Below are 26,406 nucleotides of genomic sequence, written 5' to 3' on the forward strand. Positions count from 1 at the left end.
GAGTATCCCTAACGAAAAAAGGTAATCTGAGTAAGATAATATAATTATTTTCTGTATTGTGTATGAATAAATAAATATATTAGGCCTATACTTGTTGCAGGATTTGGGCGTCAGAGATTTGAAACGGGAGAAGGTGTACTTAGTTTGCTATGTAATCCATGTGGGTGGCATGGATATTTGTAAGGACAGCGACCAGAAGCGGAGTGCCCGCGGCAGTGTGAACAAAGCCACGCTGTTCTCTATGGTTGAGCCGGTGCGAAGGCCGTACGGCGTGGCTGCCCTCGACGTCACACTCTTCTTGGCCGGGCGGCTCGACACTGACGAAGACAAGATACACTATCTTCCATTTTTGCAGTAAGCTACAATCAATAATAGATATTCATAAACTGTTAGCAATTCAGAGATAAATAAGTAGGGATTATTACTCAAAAGTCGAGTCATAAACGATTTTATACCTACCTTTGTCAAGGCATTTATATTGCCAGAGATAATAATATTCAGCACATCATGTCTGCATGTCAATCACTGGCAGCTACTGACTATTTAAAGCGCCACAATGCAGTAGCTGGGATCTTGCATCAGGAGTCAGGACCTTGCTCTGAAGTACAAAATAATCAATCAGAAGCTGCCCTACTACTCATACAAGCCATCCCCAGTCTTGGAGAATGAGACACATATAGGTGCGTACAGACTCTCGCTCTGCTCCGCAACCGAACGTCACTCCAGCAGAGCGATTGATGATCGACCGGCGAGCAACAGTGGTTCGACCGGGGAACGCGAGAAGATCTAACATCTTCCGTAACGTTCATGATGGGTGCGTGGGCGGTCCGACTGTGGTTCGATGGTTGTACGATGGCGGGACGAGGGAGGAGCGTGCTCGGTGCGGGTTGGAAGCACGAATATGTGTACGCAGCTTAAGTTATACTGGGACCGGTCGGTGCAGACAGAACAGTTGCTCATAATAGACCAGATATCATCCTTATGGATAAGGTAGCCAAGGAAACAGCACTGATAGATGTTGGCATACCATGCTGCCACAACTTGGACCAGTATTAATGATAAAGTATATAATGAAAAGGTCTCCAAGTACCTTCCCTTGGTTGCTGAGATCGAGGATGTCTGGATGCAAGAAAAGGTCACAATTGTTCCTGTCATTATCTCCACGGTTGAAAAGTGTCAGCAAATCTTTGTCAGATGGGAATATCAAAAAGTGCAAAATATGCCATGGAAAAAGCAGTTGTTCTCAGCACAGCATCCATTGTGAGATCATTTTTGAACATTTCAGTTTAGTAATGCACCAAAGTCTTGCCAAAGGCCGACTTTGACTGCAATAAACACTCACTTGTCTTGTGATGAATAAAATGAAAATAGTAATAATAGGCAAATGTCCATAAGGGAACAACAGGGAAAAGTAAAAGACAACAGGTGAGTTCATAAACAGTCAGAAACTGACAATAAAGGCTAAAAATAAACTTTCAAAGTTTTTAGATTTGAATAACATCAAGCTATCAAAATGAAAAAGTTTTCTCAGGAAAACATTTTTCCCGATCATTACTTTTTGAGATATGAGCGCCTAGAGTTTAAATTTTTGGGGCAGAACATTTAAAATTCGGTAAGAGATTAATCAATGAGATTTGGAGGATAAATTCTTAATTGAATTGTTGATTGAATAAAACTTTAAAAAAATCGAAAATATTAATTTTTGATAAAGTTATCCAATGTACTAAAAATGTTATTTTTGATAAATTGAATAACTTTTTCAAAAATTTATATTTTCGAAAACGTTTTGTTTTATTCAATTACCAATACTATGAAAAACTTATCCTCTAAATCTCATTGATTAATCTCTTACCGAATTTCAAATGTTCTGTCCCGAAAATTTAAACTTGAGGCGCTCATATCTCAAAAAGTAATGATCGGAAAAAAATTTCCTGAGAAAACTTTTTCATTTTGATAGGTTGATGATATTCAAATCGAGAAACTTTGAAAAATAACACCAGTTGAAAGTTTTTTTTAGCCTTTGCACAGCCTTAACAGGCAACAAACTGGATGGAAATATCTATTAATAACAATGCAGTTCTTGGTTCAGCCTCAGTTAAACATTAACCATTAATGTAACTATGAACGATTTGAGATTTAATATTTTTGTCATTCCATGAAACACTTTTATTGGAAGTTTGAGTTTAATGGTGTGCATTTATGAAATCTTGAATAGAATTATTTAAATTTCTTATTATGCATAATGCATTAACAATTGAAGGTATCTGTGTAAGGATGGATTTACCTCACTCTCCAATAGACGAAGTGATTGTGTTCTCTGTAGGAATAAATGATCCAAATAAGGTCCATTTAATTGAAGCAAATCACCAATACCCTTATTATGTTTTATAAAACACGACAAGTTTCGAGCACTAATGCTATTCTCAAGTGTCAAAATCAAAGTGTCACTGATTTTCACACTTGAGAATACCATAAGTGCTCGAAACTAGTCGTGTTTTTTTAAATATTACAAGGGTACTAGTGACTTTCTGTAATTAACTATTCAAGTAGCCCTATTGAAATTCTTCATTGGAAGGTTCATTTAGTTCAAGGTTCAATATTGAAAAGTTATGCTTTATTGTTGTCCACAGTTGTGAAAAAGATGACAGCCTGGAAGGAACATTGAAACGTGTGCTTTCTTTAAAAGATTTCCCTCAAAAAGAAAACAAGAGCCAGAATTTGACTGCTAGCTTCAAGCTATTACATGGTGATATGAAACAGGTAATGTATTCTTTGCTATATTACTCTCTTGTCATATTCCCTTCTCGTAACGTAATTACTAAATTCAGAAAATATTTAATCCCCAATCTCTAACTTGATATAATATGATATCCTTGTGTGATTACAGTTTTCTTATAAAGAAAACAATTCTATCAATTTAGTTTTCAGTTGCCATTTTCTTTTTTTGCAGGTTCGAGAGGAGAATCCTCATCTTGTTCTAGGACAAGTCGCAATTGCTAGGAAGATGGGATTTCCCGAAGTTATTCTACCTGGTGATGTTCGTAATGACCTCTATTTAACTCTGTTGGGTGGCGAATTTTCCAAGGGCAGTAAATCTACTGATAAAAATGTTGAAGTCACTGTACGTGTTTACAATGAGAAAGGATCTGTGATACATGTAAGTTGTCTATCCTCATGGTGGTTTCAATAATAATAATAATAATTTTTATTGTGTCATTCTAATTTATTATAATGAACTATTCTTACTTCTTAACGATGTATAATTTCTTCCTTCAATTCTGTTCAAATCTGTGTTGGTTAATTGTTTGTTATTTTATAAGCATGGATTATCTGAGCCTTTTTATGCACAGTACTGAAATGAAGAAATAACTGTTACTGTTGAATACTTACTGTTTGAATATAGATTATGCCAAATAAATACTGTACATCGAATGAATTGTCAATTATTATGCAACGGTGCGGCAATGAACTTTTCTAGCGTAGGTTATTACGTTGAAGTTTTATTGATTTTCAGTACTATTATTCTCCACTACAATTCATCTGAGTTCATAAAACTGGTAACATTTTAAGAAAATGTTGATTGAATAATCGTGTTTTTGTATCTTATCACATTACTTTCCCATAAGGTTTCTCCCACCAACAAAGATTAATTCACTATTGTATTTCTGTGCATCTTGTATGTTTGGTTTTTACAGAATGTTATTGTGCTGGGCGGCGGAGTCACTGCTCAGGATTCATATCGATCTATTGTTTACTACCATGAAGATAAACCCAAGTGGTCTGAAACATTCAAAATTGCTATACCGATTGAAGAGTTCAAAACTTGTCACTTGAAGTTCACTTTCAAGCACCGGTATGTCATCTATCTATCTTATCTTATATTTATTGAGTGATTGTTGAAAATGGATGAGAGCCTTTTTGAGCTGTATACATATTGCTTCTCTCCAACTATGAATTCTAAAATTAATTGATATAGGTTAAATATAAATATTATAAAAACTAAATTTCTTGTTTTGACAATCATTTATACATTATTGAACTGAATTTGATGTTGAGTTTGTTATAAAGTCTCATTTTCGTCTTTAAATATCTCAACAATTACAGTATTTGAAAAAAAATAGTTGAATACAGACATAGTCTATAACAATGGAAGTTGATTTAAACCCAATATACAGACATGATGACATGACCTATGACAATGAAAGTTGATTTAAACCTTTAACTTCTAAAACGCTTTTTTATATTTATTTCACATCTTGCAATGCATTATCAGTTAGCATTCAACCGATTTTGTAGTTCTCAGTAAAAACAGTTTTATTGAAAACACTAGATGCTATTGTTTGATGAGGATATAATTTTCCACTTGCTTTATTATACTTGAATCTTTATATTTCAGATCATCGAATGAAGCCAAAGATAAGAATGAAAGACCTTTCGCTATGTCTTATGTTAAATTGATGCAAGAGAATGGAACAACTTTGAAAGATACAACTCATGAAATACTTGTTTACAAGGTATGTTGTTCAAATACCATGAACAATTACAACTTTTGAATAGTACTGTTAATGCCAATATTTCAAAATATGAAAAATTATTCTAACCGATGCAATTTTTTTTAAAGCATTTCATACTTGGCGTTACATAAAACCGTACATTTCAAGTGATTTATTGAGAATACAATGCAATTGGCTAATTTCACTTATTTCTCTCAGGTGGACCATAAAAAATACGAGCCAACAGATCTTAGTTACTTGAATCTACCGTCAACGAGAGCTGAACTATGTGAAGGCATCAAACCTTCAGTTCAAGGTCTAAGTCTAACGAACAAAGACTCATTCCTGATCCATACGAATGTTTGCTCGACAAAGCTCACCCAAAATGGTAAATATTATTCAACTTTACAATAATTATTGACCAATTTGTAAATACCAACTTAATTTTCCATTGATTCCTTTTGTAGATATACAGTAATGATATATTCCAATACAATATTATTCTTAAATTTAATTCTATCTCTATAGATTTCAATACAAAGATAGGAACGATTCAAGAATATTGTCGCACTACACCAATTTTGAAGCTTTGAAAAAATTGAGGGATCAAAGAAGATGGCTGGCTGTTTTTCATTAACAATTATTCTCTATATTACTTTCAAATATTCAATGGTACTCGACATTGAGGTGTTGCGTTCCTAAAATTTAGTAATTTCACATTTTACTAACATTCAATTTTTAGCAAAAAATTAAATTTCTATTGTTTTCAGAATATTGATCAATGTGTTAGTAAAGGGTATTTTTTCACTGAGAGAGTAAACTAACCTTATTGGTTATCATCTGAAAATCGTTTGTAATGTTATTGGGATTGGAATCATGTTGTTTGAAAATAGTTAATTAGCCTATCATTGCATTGTTGCAGTCGATCTCCTGGGATTATTGAACTGGGCTAATTATAGTGACCGTCTAGCTGATTGTCTACTTGCTCTAATGAAAGTAGATGGAGAAGAAATAGTCAAATTTCTACAAGATGTGTTGGACGCTCTTTTCAACATTCTCATGCAGAATCCCGACTCAGATACGTTTGATAACATGGTTTTTGATTGCTTGGTAAGGATTCTAGTTTGTTTGTTTTAACTGATCAATAATCATCACCACTATACCAATTTGACTTTTGATTCAAAAAAAGTAAAATTATTACCTATAATTTATGCCCTTCTCCAATATTATATTCCTCCCTCATAATTTACAGTTATTGTGTGTACAGTTGAAAATCATATTATTTTTAATCAATCAAAGCACTAAACATTGGATTTTTTTCATCACATTCATCATTAGATTAGATTATTATATAGATTAGTACATTAACCTTCCACTCTTCCATTATTATTAATTTTATTTGCAAATTTTATGTGTTTGGAGTTATATTTATTTTTGTTTTTTATCACCTCTCTCCACTTTTCAGCTATATATCATATCTTTAGTTTCTGATCTGAAATATCAGCATTTCCAGCCAGTTTTGGACCTGTATATCAAAGAAAGCTTCTGTGCAACGCTTGCATACAGGTAAATAATAAATTTTATTATGTGGCTTCGTAAAATGCATGCCCATATTTTAGCATTACAAATAGGCCAATTATGCCATTATCAAGTGTCCAAATTTGTCGATACCGGTCGTTTCTTCAAAAAATGATTTTTTTCATTTCAAATTACCACGCAGATAGAGACGCGTGGTTGGAGCCGCCGCGGCTAGATCACATGACCGACAAATTCATGACAGATTCGATGACTCATTAAATTTTCATGTTGCATGAGTGTTATGGCGGAAGATGGATTAGAAGTGTTGGCTACTATATTGCTTTTTAGATTAATATCTAATGAATCATCGAATCTATTGAATTTATAGGTTATGTGCTCTAACCACGCGGCTCGAGTCGTCGCTAAGGAAATGCACCTTTAGTAGGAAAGACTACATATTGTGTTTTCATTTCATTTCATAACTATATAATACCTATTACACTCAGATGGATTGTCTTGTAGGGGGATTCCAAAAACATTTTAATACTATGTTTTCTAATCTTGTAATCATGTTTTTTCGTGTGAGGGGGGGGAAGGGAATTTGAATACTCAGTTGGTTTCAAACTGAATTTACTTCTTGTTTTTCCTAAGAAATTTTCACAAATCTTATTTTAATATTTTCAATTCTCAGAAATTGCATATTGCATAAGTAAGCGACTTCCTGTCGTATTTATCGAGTATACCTAATATGCATTTTTGTTGTTTTCAGCAAATTAATGGTTGTTTTGAAGTGCCATGTTGATAATGCAAAAACATCCGACAAAGACGTGCTACTGAAAACTATGAAATGTCTCCAGTATTGCATCAGATTCGTCGTCCGATCAAGGTTACTCTTCATTGAGTGAGTTTCATTTCAATTTCATATAACAGTTAATTTAATTCTTCCATGGTTGCTGAATCAGTTACAAATCCTCAGCACTCTTCACAATGTTTGGTCATTTTTTAACTTTTTTTCTTGTAAAGTTTTAAACGCCGCAAACCTTTTCTGTCCCTACCCTACTCAAAAGTAGATAAGATCAAGGAAAAGGAAAAGGAAAAAGGAAAAGAAGGAAAGGAAAAGTAGATAAGTGGGGTAGACAAAGTCTGTCCCATTTTGTCTCTACCTCCAACCATAAAATCTTTGTCTCTACTTTTCCCAGTTCTTTCCAGCACAGTCAAGTTTTTTGTTCAAATTTCCTCCATGAAAAAGAGAAATTGAAATATTTCAAATTTAATAATATGATGATTTGAAAAATGATTTATAGCTACTTTATTTGATACAGAAGATGAGCGACAACTAATATTGTCAGATATTGAAGTGTAGGTGGGAACTATTCTGTAAATAAATGCTTGTTAAACTTTTTTTAATTATATTTTTTTGCGATTCAACCGAATTATTGACATTGCTCTAACTTGCTATATCATTTATTTATTTATATATTCTTAGAAATAATATCACTCTTAACTTATTATGAATGATTGGGAAAGAAACAACAGACTTGAAGCTCAAAACTGTTTCTTTCCCAAATTTTGATAGAAATAGCTAGTCCAAAAATAGGTTGTTCATCTTCCATAAGTTTTGTTCAATTTTGAGTCCAAAATATATATAAAATAGGAATTTAAAATTTAGATGAGTTGATAACCAAATCAAATAAAAAATATTTCACAGAATCAATACTGATAACTGGGAAATACTGTACTAATTGGAAAACGTTGAAACTTGCAAAGAAACTCAAAACAAAGTCATCTATAATAGAATTTTAATCTGCCAGCTAACTTTACATAATGTACTCCTCATTCTCTCTCATAGGTTAGGTAGTTCATTGATCTAATAAGTTTATGAATGATTGGTTGAATGTGTTTGTAGGTTGTACGAAGGCAAAGGCCAGCAGCAGTTTGAGCTGCAGCTGCAGCAGCTGCTGCAAAGCATTGCCGCCATGATGTGCTATGACACAGACTCCACTCTGGTCATACAGGGAGCGTGTCTCAAGTACCTGCCATCCACTATCCCAGACATCATCACAGTCTTCAATCCAATACAACTCAGGTAACAACTGGTTCATTATGTTCACTTTACTCTTTAATAAAGCGTGTTCTGGAAATATACCAGTTTGATTGATCTGTATATTCCGCTTTTCATAGTAGAAATACTTTATCAATTGACTATCTATGAATGACTATACAAATACTATAATAGGAGCTACCTTTGGATTTATTAAATGATTCTGATTTTAATAATATTTTGTTTTTATTGTTATTGTAGCTTAATGAATTGAGTACTTGAGGTATTCTGTTGGAAATAAGACTTCTATTGATTACATTACAATAATATTCAAGTTTTGATCAATGATTCCCATGCCCTTGATTATAAATTAATTTGGAAATATGATGTTTTCATTCATGTCACCAATAATTTAATATGCTTTTTAAGAAATAATATGCTGAGTAAAAATAAATTTGTGTTGATAAAAAAGGTGTTTTGTACATCCAATTCAATCATTCCTGTGTTTAGGATATCACATTATTAGTAAAGTATTGAATATAGAATGTTAAATGTAATCTAGTGAGTGACATAGATTCTCAACACTGTTGACCATCTATTAATAATTAATTATTGTAAGCCCTTATCGCATCACTTTGTTAATTCAGTGTATAAATTTGTCTGTTAGAACTTTTTTCTGTGTAGTTCTCTTTTGATGGATCTGGTTAATAATGTACCTTCCGGTCGCCTAACAAAGCAGAAGATGATGACAATCAGTGACATAGTGCACAGCAAGCTGTTTTTGGATGCCGAATGTCGAACAGTAATGCTCCCAGTTATAATGGCACGAATTCGAGAACTACTTGAATTACATGATGAGGTCAGCATTAATTCTTTGTCTGAAACTAATACTTATCTATTAAGTACCATTTCTTTCAAATTTTTTGGAAGTATCTTAAGTGGAATCCTAGAATGTAAAGGATATTAAACATCCTTAATTATGTTCTCATATCGAACACAATTTTGAGCAAAAATTTTATTCAATGAGGCTATACTCTGAAGAATTCTGCGGACACATTATTGACAGTGAATGCTTTTATCAAGCTATTTAGGGCCGGTTTCCGAGCTCGGGATTTAGCCAAATTCTAGACTTTAAACAGCTGGAGTCAGAAAATTGGCTTTCCGAAACGGGGTGTAACCGTAGTTTTTATGATAATCTTTATTTTCTTATTTCTATTATTGGAAACGTTTTTTCTTGACGAAATGAAACATTCCTAAATAATTCAAAATAGCTGAAACTTTACACTATTTATTTTCTCTTATTTTATTTTGTGTTCAATTTTCTAGTTTTTCGAAATTCAATTTAAACGTGGACTACGACTTGGCCCCGTTTCGGAAAGCCACTTTTCTGACTCCAGCTGTTTAAAGTCTAGAACTTGGCTGAATTTTGAGCTCGGAAACCGGACCTTATTCTCATTTCCACTGCAAAATTTTGTTTTCGACTTGCTATTCTTCATTTGATAGTATTAAACATAGTTATTCATTATGATTTTATTTGTAATTCAATGATATACTTTATCCTAATTATTAGCTTTTCTTTCGTATAAAAAAGAAAGTTGTTGAATACTGGAAAATGATATGTGATTATCCCTACCTTATATACAGTACACTGGTAGTTCTACCAAAATTGAGTTTTGTTTTCTCATATGTAGAAAATCAGTAATGGCTATGTTGAATTTATGTTTAATAGATGAGCTAATAAATTATATAAATAAATAAGTGAATATATAAATATATTTCACTTTCATTCTAACCATAGCTTGAAATATATTCAATGAGCATTTTTTCAACGGGGAAATATGATGGGAGTCAAGCTTGAAGAATGTTAAAATCACATTGATGAAAATCATACGCTTCTAATATTTGTGTGTTGAATTGTCGAATGTGAGTGCTTGTGAAACATATTATTGGTCTGCAACTACACTTGTTTGTTATTTTGTTGTGCGAACGATGCATGGACGTGGACAGTATTCTCAAAGGCAGGTGTGTACGTCTATTTAATTTTATCTTTTGAATAATTAATTTGTAGGCTACATAAATGGTACTCTCACCGATAATACTAATTAATAATTGTTAACAAGTCATACAGATCGGCTTTTGAAAAGTATACGGTGAGTCTCGTTTCCCTACCTTATTCGATGATATTATCTTTCATGCACTGTTTTATCCGGTTTCTTGGACATTTATTAAATCTAATGGATCATTCAATCCATAATATGTACGTTTAATTGTTCATTAAATTCATAAGTTTCCTAGATACCGGGTTTATATGTTATAAACATAATTTTATCATATTTTGCAAGTAAGTTAGTTTCTTGTCAAGCATCAAGTTTAAAGTATAATATCTTTTTACAGATGGAATTAAATAGAGAATGCATTTATTCAAATGCTAATTAATATATAATTATTATTTAACGAAAATCCTAAATAAATGCTGTAAATCACCCCGAAGCTGCTATTGCAGACATTGACAACAGGGTTAACAGCTAGATGGAATTTCCATTATATAATATATAATATCTTGAATTATATAATATCTTTCTTGATGGAATCAGAGATATTGATACTTCCAACTTCCCAAAACTTCTCATTTTGATGAGAGGAGGTTTTAATTTTTCTGCTTTTTAAAATTTCATATTTCGTAGAGTTGCAATTTTTAAGAGCAAATATATTTTGTAATTGATGTAAGACGCCGGTTATAATACGTTTTTTCATCTCTTATTTTCTCAATGTATCCTTATGATTTTACTCAATCTCAAAATTTTCCAAGGTAAGCATTTAACACTATTATTTGCATGCAAGGATTATTGTATTTGTTTCTTGTGAGTTGTTCCGTATTTTTGTTTGTTCTCTTAGGTAAGTTATGAAAATAATTATTATTATGTCAATCATTCATCATTCTTTTTAACTATATTCATCATCTGGGATGATATTGTGAACTTCTTGACAAGAAACCTTAAGTCTGTTTTATCTGAATTACTGATTTTTTGGTAAATTACTGAATAAATTGTCCAAGTTGTCCTTTTTCATAGAGATAGGACCACTAAAAAAATTAGTATATATACTTTTACTTTTATCAGTATATCGATAACTGCTAACATACAAAAAACCTAAAGAAGTTTTTTGAGTTCCCTCCCAAAAGATGAGTTATATTTTTTTGTAGAAATAATAAAGTTACTATAAAAGTCAAGTATTAAGTGCTCTCATCGAATTTCCTGTATTGCTCTTCCAATCACATTCGAGAATGAATTTCTTTTGACATATGTATTTAAATAATTCGTTCACATAACTTCAATTATTGTCACCAAACACAATCTTTAAAAATAAACTTTTAAAATGTAGACTATTAATGATGGTCCCTTTTTGATCATCCTATATTGTTCAATTATTATTGAAAAAGCATTTCTTGTTGCATATCTGGATCAATCTTCAAAAGTAAATCTGAAACTTGTTTTGAGCTTAGTGATTAGAAAATTAGGTAAATTAATTCTTAATGAATATCAAAAGTATTCACATTCAGTAGAACTCCAATTATCTTAATTGGGACCCAGATTCGGTTAATAAAATATTCGAATAATTTTGTATTCATAAAAAACGGGAAATTAAAAAATTCAATTAAATATTTTATAGTATCATTCTTCAATTACAACCCATTGAATTGTCATTACTGTATAAATTAAACTTTGTTAAACAATACTTTTTGAACATATCGGAAATTAGAGGAAATTCCGCCTACTTTATTATAGAAGCTATTTGTATAATCGGTGATTCGGATAATTGGAGCTCTACACTGTACTCATCTCTCATTCTACGAATGCCAATTACATATTTATTGCTCATAATCATCTTAGAATTAGTATACAATGTTTATATGATCTGTTCTGAGTGATGTGCATGTCATGATAGATAGACTTAGTGACTAGCATGTTGTCTAATCGTGTCCTGTGAAAGACTTCCATAAATGTTATGTCATGTGGTTACATCGAATTAACAGAGCTGCAAATCGCTTCTACTTCCACTGGATCCCACAGCCTTGGCAATTATTCGCACTGCATTAACAATCCAAATATATGTTTCCATCTTACTCCATGGGTCGCTTACATGTTTGTGTGTATGTGAATAGGTTACTTGTGTATGTATGTATGTACTCGTATGTCGTTTATTGCATTTCATTTATGTCATCCTATAAAATAATTGCAATTTTTCTATAGTTTGGTGAGTTAACCTAATTAGGAGTGGTTTAGCACCAGCATACATGTAACTTGAATATTCAGCTACAGGCATCTTGCCACTTATTCACATATTCCATTTCTTGCAATGGGGTTTTTGCTACAATAGATTTGCATGCAAAGAAATGGAATATTACAATATAAATACTAAAAGTTCTTTCTATAATTATCACCACTATAATAGATGTGTTATTTCATATTAAAAAATAATTAAATATTCATTTACGTAAAGAAGAATCAATTTTTAAAATGTATTTGCAAAATCAGAGAGAATGTAGTGTATTAAAAAATCAAGGTACCTACGAACCCCCAAAGTTCAATTTGATAGTTTTATGAGACTTTTAGTACTTATTTTACTCATTTTGATAATGAATATTCCCTATTTTAAATGGGCTTCTTATTTCACAGACAATGAGTATTGGGGGGAGGTGGAAATTTGAATGCTGAACTGGTTACTAAAATTTTTAGTGGATTTATATTATGCTTGTTATGTGGAATCTAATTGATTATAATTATGAATTATTTGCATATTGAACAATCACCAATAGATTAATAAATCAGAGTAATTATGGTCGAATTGGAAGTACCGTATAAAAATTATATTATTAGTCTGAGATTAATTATCATAAATAAATTTTGGGATATAATTTATTATTATCTGCTATGTCTTATGCATATTATATCAAAGGGTAGTAACTAAAGATATTAGAAAATTTGTCAGAAATCTATTTCAGCAAAGTATCTCTAGGAATCCTCATAATCATCACGATCCTATAGATCTTTACAGATATTAGTATATCTCCATGGTTGTGAGATGTGGGTCTACTAAACGTACGTTTTCTTTGGTGCAATTATCGCACGACCGACGACTGCTTCTCGTAAGCTATGGAGATATTTGTTCAGTTTCGTGAAAAAGTTTGAAATTGCTGAAGCTTATGGGCAGCCGACATTTTTCTCGACACTGAACTATCTGCACTTGATAACTAATATAATTTATCATAACAGCTCATTGAACAGCTAAGTTTATGTATAAGCTACTTGGAAACTTGAAATTAGTATATTCATTCGTAGGTTATATGGGATTAAAACAAATATTCATGAAGCTAATTCCACCTGTTTGGAAAAATCTGTATATTAAACCTTTGCTTAGCATAAAATCAAGATAACGCTTGACATAAACCTTGTTTCTAACAATGAACTCTGAAATGGTTTCCAAAATATGGTGGCAGTCTTTTTTCGTAACCATTCACTGCTTTCCAAAAAGATTATCCTGCTGGGCAAGATTTAGCCTATGATTATATTCTTCTAGATGAATTTAATTTTTCTCTACGAAATCCATGAAGAATTTATTTGAGAATCCATAAAAATTTCAAGTCTAGAAGAAATCTTAGAGAATTTTTATTGTATCAAATCAATGATTTAAAATCATATCATTCTGTTTTCATATAATACTGTTTTGTTCTCCTTTCATAATGGTTCAGACCTTTGCTGTCCCAGATTGTCATATTTCAATGCATATAAAGCATGTTTTAGACAAGATTTTATCTGTGAAATATTATCATTAATTGAAAATAACTTGAAATGAAAGAGAGTACAAGCATGAATTTGCCATTCCATCATGCTATCAAGCATCAAATTTGCACTTCATTTTTTCAATTTTAGGAAAAATAACTTCCTATGACTTGTAAAGTAATTGATATTTACCTGAAATTTAATTGATTCAACATTTTAAACTATCACTGAGGTTTGAAAACTTGAAAATCCTATTAATGATCATGCGTCATTGTGAAGATTATTAAAAGTGCCTCAAGAGTATGGAAATGAAATGCGTGAAAACTATTATATGAATTATACAATCCACTATGTATCTGTAGAGTATATTTTTTATTATTATTTAGTGCCATACCGGTATTTATTCTTCTCTATTGAGATAAATGCTGTTGATAATGCTCAACTTTTCTGGAATGAATGTACTGTATGAATGATTAATTTCTTCACGTATACACACAGATGTAATGACCCTTCTCAATAAAATTGTCAATTTTTAAAGTTGGCATAGTGTAAATTTATCATGGACAAGATTTCTTGACTTACTTTTAATTGTGAAAAATTGCATAAATCAGGCTTGTAGCAGAATAGAATTTCGGAACAAGATAAAGTCTGAAGCGAAGATTGTCAAGGTTTTGGGAACAGCGGAAGCGAAACTACATGAACCACAAGGTTTTATGGAAGAGGTAAGTTTGTAAATATAAATATTGTAAAATTTTACTTTTGGATTAAAAAAAAAATAACAACCATAACAAAGTAATCTCATCTGTGAAACATTATTTCTATATTCTTGAATTCTGTATACAGTGAATAATATTCTTATAATTTGATTCAATTAAATACTTTTTTATCTGTTGTATTATTGTATATTCGGGTATAAGATATTGAAAAGAAAGGCACCAATTATCCGATTGTCTGATCATTCACTTCAGTAGTGTTATTTGCTTTGCAGAAAAGTTTAATTCTACTGAATTATGCTTCAATTCAAATATCTATTTTAAATTGAAAAATGAACTAGACGAATTTTCTTTTTCCGTATGAAACAGTTGATACAATATTAAATTACAGTGAAAATTCAATTTTATAACTTCTTGAAAATTAAGTGGGAGATGTTATGTAAGCTGCAGCTTTATTAATTCTATTACTATCTAGTAATATTATAATGGATCATTTATAAATGCCAGTCATATTTTATTGTAATGGGACACTGGAAACAACCTTTTTCTTGATATCTCAGCATGAGACGTTTCTCATCCATACTTCTAATGCTATATTTATATGTTTTGCTCTTTCCTTCTCAATTCTTTTTTCTCTTAAAATTGGGTCTTCGAAAACTGGTTGCTTGAACTTTTTTTGTTCGCTCAAAATTAAGTTTCACATTTGCTGTAAAAAATGTATCAGAAAAATAATTGAAATCGGGGTCAATAGAATTTGAATAACTTTGTTCTGTTTACACGAAAAATATCTTTCTTTATAATAAAAGAGAAACTAAATAAAGAAAATTCAAGTTGGAACATTTTTCTGGTTGGTCTTATCATTTCAGAATCGCTTGATAGCTGTTTATGAATTATTTTTTACAGGCCGGAAAAGCGTAACTATACTTTTTTGACGCCATTGAAATTTGAAAAAATCTCTGAACAATCAGTACTCTTCACAATTATTATATTTTAGAGAAAACGAAGAAAACAACACAGTGGGTAGTTTCTTGTCAAGCTATTCGAAATGCATGTGCTATTATAAGACAAAGTTTCAATATGGTGTAGACATGCATGCGAATATTTCATATTAGGAACTTAGTAGGCTCCAACACGCCTAAGGGTGAGTGCTCCGACAACTCAATTGGATATTCACAGGATATTCAACGAGCTATGTTCACAACGCGTTGATAAGAGCAGCGACTATACTCAATTTGAGTTGTTTTCTAAATTAGATGTGTTTCACAATCTAAGCTTTGCAGCCTGCCTGAAGGTACATTGAAAATCGTTCATAAATTTGTAATGTAAATGAGAGCCTCTTGTTTCTCATTATATTGTCTCTATGGAGACATAGGATTATGCGTATGCAATGGTTTGAAGTGCCGTCTTGATATAAGCTTTCTTTAATTGCAGGTTGAACTGTGCGTGAAAATTCTGAGTGATATAATGGATCTGTTATTCAAACAAGATCCTCTAACAACAACGCGTGACATATCTGAGATAATGTTGAGCATGTTGAGGACTGTCATTCAAACTACCATCAAGATGAACCGGGAAAGTCATCTCATTGTAAGTTTATAATTATTTGTACTCATTTTTCCTCAATAGCACCTTGTATTTTTTGTTCTTATAAGCTTTTTGTTTTTTATCATCAATTTTATGTGTGTGTAACTAATCCATTTTATATTATTAGAGTGATTACTGGTAATGCCTTATGTATAATACATTTTCTGGTTTCGATCAGGGAAATTTGGTGGCCGTGATGATCTCCATATTCCGACAGATGACGACGTTTCACTTTGAACAATACATAGCTCACTTTCCCACCAGAACTGATTTGCTGGATTTCTTGATGGAGATTCTCCTCGTGTTCAAAGATCTGGTCTCAGCTCCAGTTTATCCGAACGATTGGTGTGAAATGATCATGCTTGAAAACAGGTTTGTTTGCATTATAATGCTAATTTAATCGATTTTTCAAATAATTTATTGAATTAAAAGCATTTAAACAAGAGAAAAACAGATGTTATCTCAAATCTTATATAGCTGTTGAATACATTGTCAAAAGTACCATATTTAAACTGACATATTCATAAAGTCACTTTAAAGACAACCCGTATTTCCAAAGACTGCTGAATCCCAAAATTCTTCAATTTATTGTTACTAATAGTTATTTTTACTTCTAAAGAGTAAAGTGATATTTACTCCCCCTGAGAAAAACGTTTGGAGCCAAGGGCGACAATTTCCCCTAGATAAAGCACTTTTGTTCCCATGATATATGCAACATTTTTCCTACACCTACATTCATGAACATATATTATTCATTTTCCTTGTATTTTCGAGCTTATTCAAACATCAAACATAAGCTAAAACTACAGATGATAGCAACTAATTATATCGTCCTACCTACCTCCAGAACAGGCGCTTTGATACATAGATCCATAGCTCTGCTTCTAATGTTATTGAAATTGAGTTAATTACTTTTACTTTAAGTTACTCAGCTCGTAAAGTTACTACTTTACTCCCTTGGTAGAAAAAGAAGTGCTTTACTATTATTTTGCTGAGAGTAAAGTAATACTTGAGATAGTAGATGGAGGGAAATTAAATTAATAATAATTTATAAATACATAATTAATAAATAAATAATTATAAAATAAATAATTTAAAATAAATAATTAATAAATAATTTCAATTATTCTATTATTATTATAGCAAGATTTTGCAACTTCAGTTTTGTCGCTTCTTGCGTCCCAATCGCCTTCTTTCCTTATTGATCCAGTCTCTTTCAAAAATACCTCTCCATTTGGATGTGGACGTTGGGGATCCATTTCTTTCGCGGTCTTCCACGCCTATTTTTTGTTGGCCGGTATCCAATTGCAGACCTTCAAAGGTAGGAATAACCTAGCCTAGCCTTCATTCATTCTGCGCAGGTGTCCGTACCATTTTAATTGCCTCTCTCCAATGTCATCCATTATTGTGTATTTTGGGCTCATTCTCTCTCTTATGGTTTCATTCCTGATTCTTTCCAGTAACGTTAATCCTAAATTCCTCTTCCAGTACATCATTTCTGAAATAATATTTTGAGATCTTATTTTGTCCATACTTCTAACCCATACGTCATGACCGGCTCAATCATTGCCAGATATATATATATATATATATTTTTTTTTTCTGTATTTGTTTTTTTGTATGTGTTTCTATTCCATAGAGTTGTATTTAGTGCTCTTATCATTTTATACTTATTCTATAATTTCACTCAATGTAATTATTCTGTAAAAATCTTTCCAAGTTTATAATTGTTGTACTTTTTAATTTTTTTCAGTGTAATTCTGAAGGCTCTTACTCTATTTTCACACACCATTCGCGATGAGTTTTCCGTGAATTTTGAATATCAGGCGTGGAACATATTTTTCGGATGTGCGATAGCATTTCTCACGCAGCCTGCCCTTCAGCTCGAATATTTCAATTCGAATAAGCGATGGCGTATAATTTCACGCTACAAAGATATGCGAAGAGAAACTGGATTTGAAATTCGTAGCATGTGGTTCAATTTAGGTGAGTGATTATCAATCTTAATTTATTTGAAACGTCTTATTTTTATGTATTCCTGTGAATTAATGCATCTAAAAATCTGCTTCTGCCTATTTTTCCTTATTCATCAGATTTGGTCATTTTTTTAATGTTTAATACCTATAATATATCATAGTTGTGTAGTGTTTTGAAACATCCCTAAGTTTGATTTTATTGAACGAGCGTTAGTGAATTCTCACTCTTGACTCACTGAAGGCCAAAGTCGTTGTCCGTCTGTTTGTATGTTCTAAAATAAATTTAGAAAGAATTGATCAATCAGCTTCAAATTTTGAACACGTATTCTACGAACCTTTTTTACAGGTCAAGTTCTTTGGACACTAGGATCCGACACGAACAATTTGAATCAAATGCAATTCAAGATGGCGGCTAAAATTTTCTCAAAAACGGCTCGAACGATTTTGATCAAATTTATACCTAAAATAGTCATTGATAAGCTCTATCAACTGCCACAAGTTCCTTATCTGTAAAAATTTCAGGAGCTTCGCCTCATCTATACAAAGTTTGATTTTAGATTACCAATTATCAGGCTTCAGATACAATTTAAAAAAAAAATCAACTGGAAAAGATTGAGCATAAAATTCTCTACAATAATTGATGTTCAGTAACATTTTCACCTAAAATTGAAAATAAGCTTGAAATTCGAAAAAGTGAGTATTCAATTGCAAACTGTGGCAACTGTTGATTCTATTTAATCATTTACTATGAAGAGATAGCAGATTTCGTGTGTCTCTAGCGTTATTGTCCTGTCACCAGCTGGCTCAGATCTTTGAATAGTAGACTTGTGAGGCGCGGGAACACTAGCGTCAGGTGATCAATTTTCATAACGGCAAGGAAAGTTGTTTGAGTGCGCCACACCAGATTTTTTCCTCTTGAAACTCTGTATCGAAATCATGTATCACATGACCACATCCTCATTTGAAAAAATGAATTTGGATTCATAAGAGGGACAAAGATTTTGAAGCAACAAGAGTATTTTTATATCTCAAATAGGATCCCCAATGAAACCTACTGTCAAATTATTCTTGCGAAAAAAAAAATATTTAGCTGTTTTCATAATTTTTACCAACTCTCTATAAAAGTAATTTTTATAAGTTACGGGTTTCAAAGATTACAACAGTTCTCCATCCCAGAGGGTCACTAGTCTAGATATCGTCACAATTTTTGTCTTCAACTATAAATTTTTCATCTCAAATTTTATTCCTTTATTCATGCTTAATTTATTTCCACAGGTCAACATAAGAAGAAGTTTCTACCATGCTTAGTTGGTCCATTCCTCGAAATGACATTGATACCAGAAAATGAGCTCCGCAAAGCAACGATACCCATTTTCTTTGATATGATGCAGTGTGAATTTTACTCTCCAAAAGATGGGAGCTTAGAACTTAGGAGAGACTCGAACAACATAAAAGGAAAATTTTCTGAGGTACGTCATGGTCCGAGATAAAGTCAACTATTCTAATAATTACAGGAAGTAATATTACACTCTATCAAATTCCTTTCTGGTAATGAAAATGAATATTCCACTTCCTTCTTCATTATTCATTACCATGGAAATTCATTTTCAATAATCACTCATTATTAATCTTCAAATGTGAAGATGAATCCTTACTTTAATAGAATTCGTGTAATTCCACATCCCCTCGTTTCTTCCCAACTATAAAAAGTAATCTAATGAATATCAGTTGTTGAAATTCGTCTCCGATTTCAGATTATTTTCATATTCTATTTTTATTGCTGTATTTAATCAATTGTATTGAATTCTTGTTGCAGTTTGAAAATGAGATAATTGCCAAACTTGATAATCTAGTCGAAGGTGGAAAAGGTGATAACCAGTACAAAGATATGTTTTATAAAATTATGATGAGCTTTTGTGAGAGCCATTCATCGTTAAGAGAAATTGTAAGTACTATTATAATAATTATTATGAATTCATTTATTTCATTATCATTTATAATATCCTTATAAATAGATCATGATGAGATATTAAATTTGTTGTCTCTTATCGATATTGTTCAACTTGACTTTAATTTGATAAACTTGAACATGACGAATCGTAACTTTGACTACTTTCAACTGACTACAATTTTCCAATGCCTAAACATGACTATTTTACCCCTCGATCCAACTCATCATACTAATGAATCAGACACACTCATTGACCTTCTCATTGTTAGTGATCCCAATGAGGTTGTTCAAGCAGGCCAAATCTCAGTCCCAGCTATTTCTAGACATGATTTGATCTACTGTGTACTTTCCCATAAGATACCCAAGCCAGAACAGAAAATTATCACTTATAGAGACTTCAAAAACTTTGATGAAGCCGCCTTCCTGACTGATGTGGCTCAGACTCCATGGCATCAAATTGAAGCATTACCCTCAGTTGATGACATGGTCAAGACTTTCGAGAATTGGACTTTGACTTTGTATGACAAACATGCACCTTATGTGACAAGGAGGATTAATAGAAAACGACGAGTACCGTGGATGACTGAAGACATACTTAAGATGATGGGACGTAGAGACAAAGCACATAGAAAATTTAAAAAGACATTTGACTTGGACAGTTTGATAGAGTATAGGAGCCTTAGAAATAGGGTTAAACAGGAATTACGGAACTCAAAGATTAGGTACTTGAATTCGTTTATGACAAACAATAGACAAGACTCTAAATCACTTTGGCAGGGAATAAAAGAATTCGGGCTTGGCAAACAGAAATCGAATCCACAAATTGACTTACCATTGAATAATATAAATGACCATTTCGTTTCACACTCTAACCAACGCGACGAAGTTGTCATTGCTAATCATATAGATGATCTTGAAGAGCAGGTTACAAACTTAGATTTACCAATCACTGATCAATTTCATTTCCATCCAATCTCAGAAGAAGACACTTTCAGAGCAATTCAACGTATTCATAGTAATGCTACGGGTGTAGACAAAATTCCTATTAAATTTATCAAGAAGATGTTATTTGCTGTTTTACCAACCATTACATACATTTTCAACAAGTCACTTGAAGAAGGCATTTTCCCTGAAAACTGGAAGTTTGCTCTGGTTCGCCCTCTAAATAAAGTTCCATCACCCAATAAAGTTGAGGATTTTAGACCAATCAGTATTTTACCTGCATTGTCCAAAGTGCTAGAAAGACTCATTCATGCTCAAGTTGTAAAATTTCTAGACAACAATAGTAAGCTTCATAACTTTCAATCAGGCTTTAGAAAATTCCATTCAACTGAGACAGCTCTGCTTCGTGTCACTGATGATATAAGGTTAGCTATGGACCAAAGAAAATGCACCATCCTCACCCTATTTGATTTTTCTAAAGCATTCGATACTGTTGATCATACAGTCCTTCTGAATAAGTTGGCTATTCTTGGTTTCAGTCACAACTCGTTAGTTTGGTTTAAATCCTATCTATTAGGTAGGAAACAATGTGTATCTGTCGGTGACAAAAAGTCAACTTGGAAAAACGTTATGCATGGAGTACCACAAGGTTCAATTTAGGCCCTCTCCTCTTCACTTTGTATGCTAATGACCTTTCTTCCATTATCAAATTCTCCAGTTTCCATACTTATGCAGACGACCTTCAAATCTATTTAAGCTGTCCCATAACAAAAATTAATGAAACAGTTGGAATAATGAATCAGGATATCAATTCGATAGTGGAATGGACAAAGAAAAATGGCCTTAAGCTTAATCCCATCAAAACACAACCCATTATAATTGGATATTCTCGTCTTATAAACAATATTGACCTTGAATCGATTCACAAAATTAGTGTAGACGGTAATGACATTCCTTACTGTAGCTCAGTTAAAAATTTAGGCATTATTATGAATAATACTCTTGACTGGTCAGAACAAGTGAACAAAACTTGTAAAAAGGTATTCTCAGCCATGCATGCATTGAAGAAAATGCACGATATCCTCCCTAGAAACATTAAATTATTATTGGTTCAATCTCTCATCTTCCCACATTTAATGTATTGTAATTCTGTTCTTAATGATATGCAAGTCACTCTGAATGATAAACTACAGCGTTGCCAAAATTATTGTCTACGTTTCGTCTACTCTCTCCAACGCCATGATCATATCACCCCAGCCCACATTGCTAGTTCAACATTGAAGCTTCCCGATCAGAGGCTTTTTCGAATAGTCAAGCTTGTTAGAGATATCTTGAAATACGGTAATCCGAACTATTTTAAAGATGATTTCAAATTTGTCTCTGAAGGTAGGAGGATAGATGCTTCACATACTAGAACCGGAGAAAGTACTTTAAGGATACCCAATCATCGAACTACTATTTTCACAAAATCCTTCTTAGTCAGTGCCTGTCGTGCATGGAATACACTTCCTGTTTCTATCAGGTCTATCGAGAGCCGAGCGAGCTTCAACCTGACTTTAAAAACTCCGATTTCAGATTATTTTCATATTCTATTTTTATTGCTGTATTTAATCAATTGTATTGAATTCTTGTTGCAGTTTGAAAATGAGATAATTGCCAAACTTGATAATCTAGTCGAAGGTGGAAAAGGTGATAACCAGTACAAAGATATGTTTTATAAAATTATGATGAGCTTTTGTGAGAGCCATTCATCGTTAAGAGAAATTGTAAGTACTATTATAATAATTATTATGAATTCATTTATTTCATTATCATTTATAATATCCTTATAAATAGATCATGATGAGATATTAAATTTGTTGTCTCTTATCGATATTGTTCAACTTGACTTTAATTTGATAAATTTCAACATAACGGATAATCTGGATCAGTAATATTGATTGAGCAAAAATTTGAATCAGAAAATTAGAAGTATTTTCTTGATAATAGGACCATGCAAAAGGTACACATTTTTTGGTCATGAAACTAACGATCTGCGTCCAAATAGAAAAAAATTGATTAATCAATATAAATTGACCTTCATAAGACTAGCATAGTAAAAATATGTATCACATTCCTATCTTCCAAAGATTAATAACAAATGCTTCTGTATAGGTACTTTCTTGAAATAATACTGCTATCACTGTATTTACTTTTTCTAGATTACACAAATTTTAACTCTTTTAACAGGGAACAAGATTTGTTAAAATGATAAAACGACTGATGGAACGTTTGTTGGAGTACCGCAATGTGATCACTGACGAGAACAAAGAAAATAGAATGAGCTGTACTGTCAGTCTGCTGGTAAGATTTCACACTTCAAGTTATGAGTTCACTTCCTACAAGAGTATCAGGTAATATAGAGAATAACTGAATAAATAAAGATTGTGACAAGATATTTCGATAGCGAGGGGTTTCAGAATGGTGTAAGGGTCTCTGACATGATGGTTTCAGATAGAACAACAATATCTTGAAATATTTTCGGATTCATCCGAAAAATATTAATAATAATCATTATTAAAGATAGATAGACTATCTTTATAGTAGAGACTATATCCAATACATGCAGCCTAATACCAGCTCCATTATGTGGTTAAGAGATAGAGTGGACATTACAGACCAAATTTCTCCATGACATCAAATACTTGATACTTCTAATGTCACAATAGATTGTGTCTATATTATGCTCTAATATAGACGTATGCTCTATATGTAATGTGTTATCAAGAAAGTACTGTAATTGAGAATCACTCCATAGTAATCTACATTTTTTACAAGAGTATCTACGAGCAATAATGCATCGCAATGCGCATGCGCAGTTAACGTTTTGTTGGAGGTTATCGTTTTTGTTCTATGTGTTTGATATTTAAAATTATAGAAACATGTCGAATTATATCAACATATTGCATTTTAAAAGCAAAAACCTAATACCCTTACCTATCATTATATCATTAATGTTATCAAACATCAAACCCATCTTTGAGATTAATAAACATTCCCTTTAAGAGTGTATGTTACTTTTTTTTGAAATTATTGAATTTTGTTTGCCAAAAACAAAATACAAAAAAGCTTTACAAAAAATAAATATAAGTATATGCTATTGCACTTAAACCAAGATACATACATTTATTTAATTAGATATAATAACGAAATGATATCCTTTACATTACAAACAATAGTTTTAAAATGAAGATTCAATTTATGATCACATGCATAAGTACAGTAGGTGAGGCAAAAACACCGGCAAAAGGAAGATTCCTTGTGCGCCAGTGTGAGTCGTAAATCAGCTTAATCAGGGATGTAATATATAAACTTGAATCTAGCGTATGAAGTGTTCGAAAATATAATTTAGAATATGAAGTTGATTATTGTATAAAAGTCAACGATTGGAAATTATTCAAGTTTAGCCATGCCTCTATGGCTCTTTTTCTGTGTTTATTATTTCGGAAATTATTAAGTGGAAATTCACTTTCTAGTATATTTATGAATTTACTGCTAATGTAGTAAAGTTGCCTTCTAAGAAGAGCTGAGTTGGTGTTATATATTTCATATTTTCTTATTGTATTAGGTCTAAGATTATAATTTATGTCATCGGCTAGAGGGAAATTATGCTCGTATTTAAAACTGTAATTTGTTATGCAACTAAGATATAACTGTCGTATAGTTTTAACATCAAATTCACTTTTTTTATTACTTATTTATCCTCCTCACATTTTTTCTTCAATTATTAAATAATAAAATTTATTGATTGTTCATGATAATTCCCTTTAATTATCTCAAGTTTATCTGAAGTATCTTCTAGAGTTAATCTTAAAAATGTCATGAGTGCTGAAACTAATAGTGTTTATGTAAGAAAGTATAAGAAGGGTAAACTAGTTGTGTTTATGTGAAAAAAGGAAACCAGTTATAATCACATTAATTTTGCTTGTATATTGACATTATGCTTTATTTTTTTCAGGATTTCTACAGCGAAATCAATAGGAAAGAGATGTATATACGATATGTGAATAAACTATGTGATCTTCACTTGGAGTGTGATAACTTCACAGAAGCGGCGTACACGTTGCGCCTGCACAGCAAACTGCTGACGTGGTCGAACGAGGAGTTGCCTCCGCTACTGCGCTCCCCTCGCTACGCCTCGCTGCTCACGCACCGCCACCTCAAGGATGCCCTCTACCGCGACATGGTCAACTACTTCGACAAGGGCAAGAACTGGGAGTGTGCGCTCACCATCTGCAAAGAGCTAGTCAAGCAGTACGAGGAGGAGATATTCGACTATCATCTCCTCAGCGAACTGTTGCGTCGTATGTCCAGCTTCTATGACAGCATCATGAAGCAACTACGGCCCGAACCAGAGTACTTCCGTGTCGGTTACTACGGTCGTGGATTTCCTCCATTTTTACAAAACAAAGTATTCATCTACCGCGGTAAAGAGTACGAACATTCTAGTGATTTCTCTGGTCGGACTCTGAACCAATTTCCCAATGCCGAGTTGATGAACCGGTTGTCTTCTCCAGGCAAGGACATAACTGAGTCACAAGGCCAGTATATTCAGATCAACAAAGTTGAACCAGTCATGGATGACAAGAAGAAAAGACTTTCAGGCAGATTGGTACACGATCAGATACTCCGTTATTATCGTGTAAATGATGTGCAGAAGTTTAGATTCTCGAGGCCTTACCATAAAAGGGATTCAAGGGGAGAAGACAGCTCAGGAGTGGACTCGACGAATGAGTTTGCCACTTTGTGGGTGGAGAGGACTGTTCTTGTGACATCGTACCCACTGCCCGGGATACTGCGATGGTTCCCTGTGACTGCTGTCAACACATTCCACATGTCGCCGCTGCAGAATGCCATAGAAGCCATGGAGAACGCCAACAAAACACTTCGAGACCTCATAATAGCGCACAGCAGTGATCCTAGCCTACCTCTTAACAACCTCACTCTGAAGCTGCAAGGCATAATTGATGCCAACGTGATGGGAGGCATCTCAAACTATGAGAAGGCTTTCTTCACTCCAGAATATTTGGAAAATCATGCACAAGATTGTGATATGGTTGCTCAGTTGAAGGATCTAATTGCTTCTCAGATTCCGCTTCTCGAGATTGCAGTCAAAGTGCATGGAGAAAGGGTGCCGCCAAATCAGGTTCCACTCCACAACCATCTCAAGGAGAGGTTCGCTGATATGAGCTCACATGTCATTAATAGATGATACAATACCAGTTTGGTAAATGTTGTATATAAAGATAAAATTATTGTGAAAGATGAAGATTATTCAATCGCCAAATAATGTTATCAAAAATGTTTCTATATTAATCTTGAGCTAATACATCCTTGACAATTGCTTGATGACTGAAATAAAACTATGG

At 32.6% G+C, this 26,406-nt stretch overlaps 1 protein-coding gene across 1 annotated transcript in view; it reads left to right on the top strand.

Annotated features, from left to right (window-relative positions):
* Positions 1–26,249, top strand: part of LOC111052477 (dedicator of cytokinesis protein 1) — a 43,513-nt gene extending 17,264 nt beyond the window's left edge. Inside the window, exons 7-25 of the mRNA XM_039439905.1 lie at positions 101–354; positions 2,631–2,760; positions 2,951–3,157; positions 3,696–3,853; positions 4,397–4,514; positions 4,713–4,881; positions 5,416–5,603; positions 5,959–6,059; positions 6,781–6,912; positions 7,918–8,097; positions 8,737–8,911; positions 10,060–10,074; positions 15,977–16,132; positions 16,308–16,501; positions 17,883–18,115; positions 19,381–19,574; positions 19,922–20,050; positions 23,228–23,341; positions 24,996–26,249. Coding sequence (XP_039295839.1) covers positions 101–354; positions 2,631–2,760; positions 2,951–3,157; positions 3,696–3,853; positions 4,397–4,514; positions 4,713–4,881; positions 5,416–5,603; positions 5,959–6,059; positions 6,781–6,912; positions 7,918–8,097; positions 8,737–8,911; positions 10,060–10,074; positions 15,977–16,132; positions 16,308–16,501; positions 17,883–18,115; positions 19,381–19,574; positions 19,922–20,050; positions 23,228–23,341; positions 24,996–26,249 — 4,101 coding nt within the window. The remainder of the gene's footprint in view (positions 1–100; positions 355–2,630; positions 2,761–2,950; positions 3,158–3,695; positions 3,854–4,396; positions 4,515–4,712; positions 4,882–5,415; positions 5,604–5,958; positions 6,060–6,780; positions 6,913–7,917; positions 8,098–8,736; positions 8,912–10,059; positions 10,075–15,976; positions 16,133–16,307; positions 16,502–17,882; positions 18,116–19,380; positions 19,575–19,921; positions 20,051–23,227; positions 23,342–24,995) is intronic.
* Positions 26,250–26,406: the final 157 nt, after the last annotated feature.

This window comes from Nilaparvata lugens, chromosome 1 (assembly GCF_014356525.2).
Source record: "Nilaparvata lugens isolate BPH chromosome 1, ASM1435652v1, whole genome shotgun sequence".
NCBI lineage: Eukaryota > Metazoa > Arthropoda > Insecta > Hemiptera > Delphacidae > Nilaparvata > Nilaparvata lugens.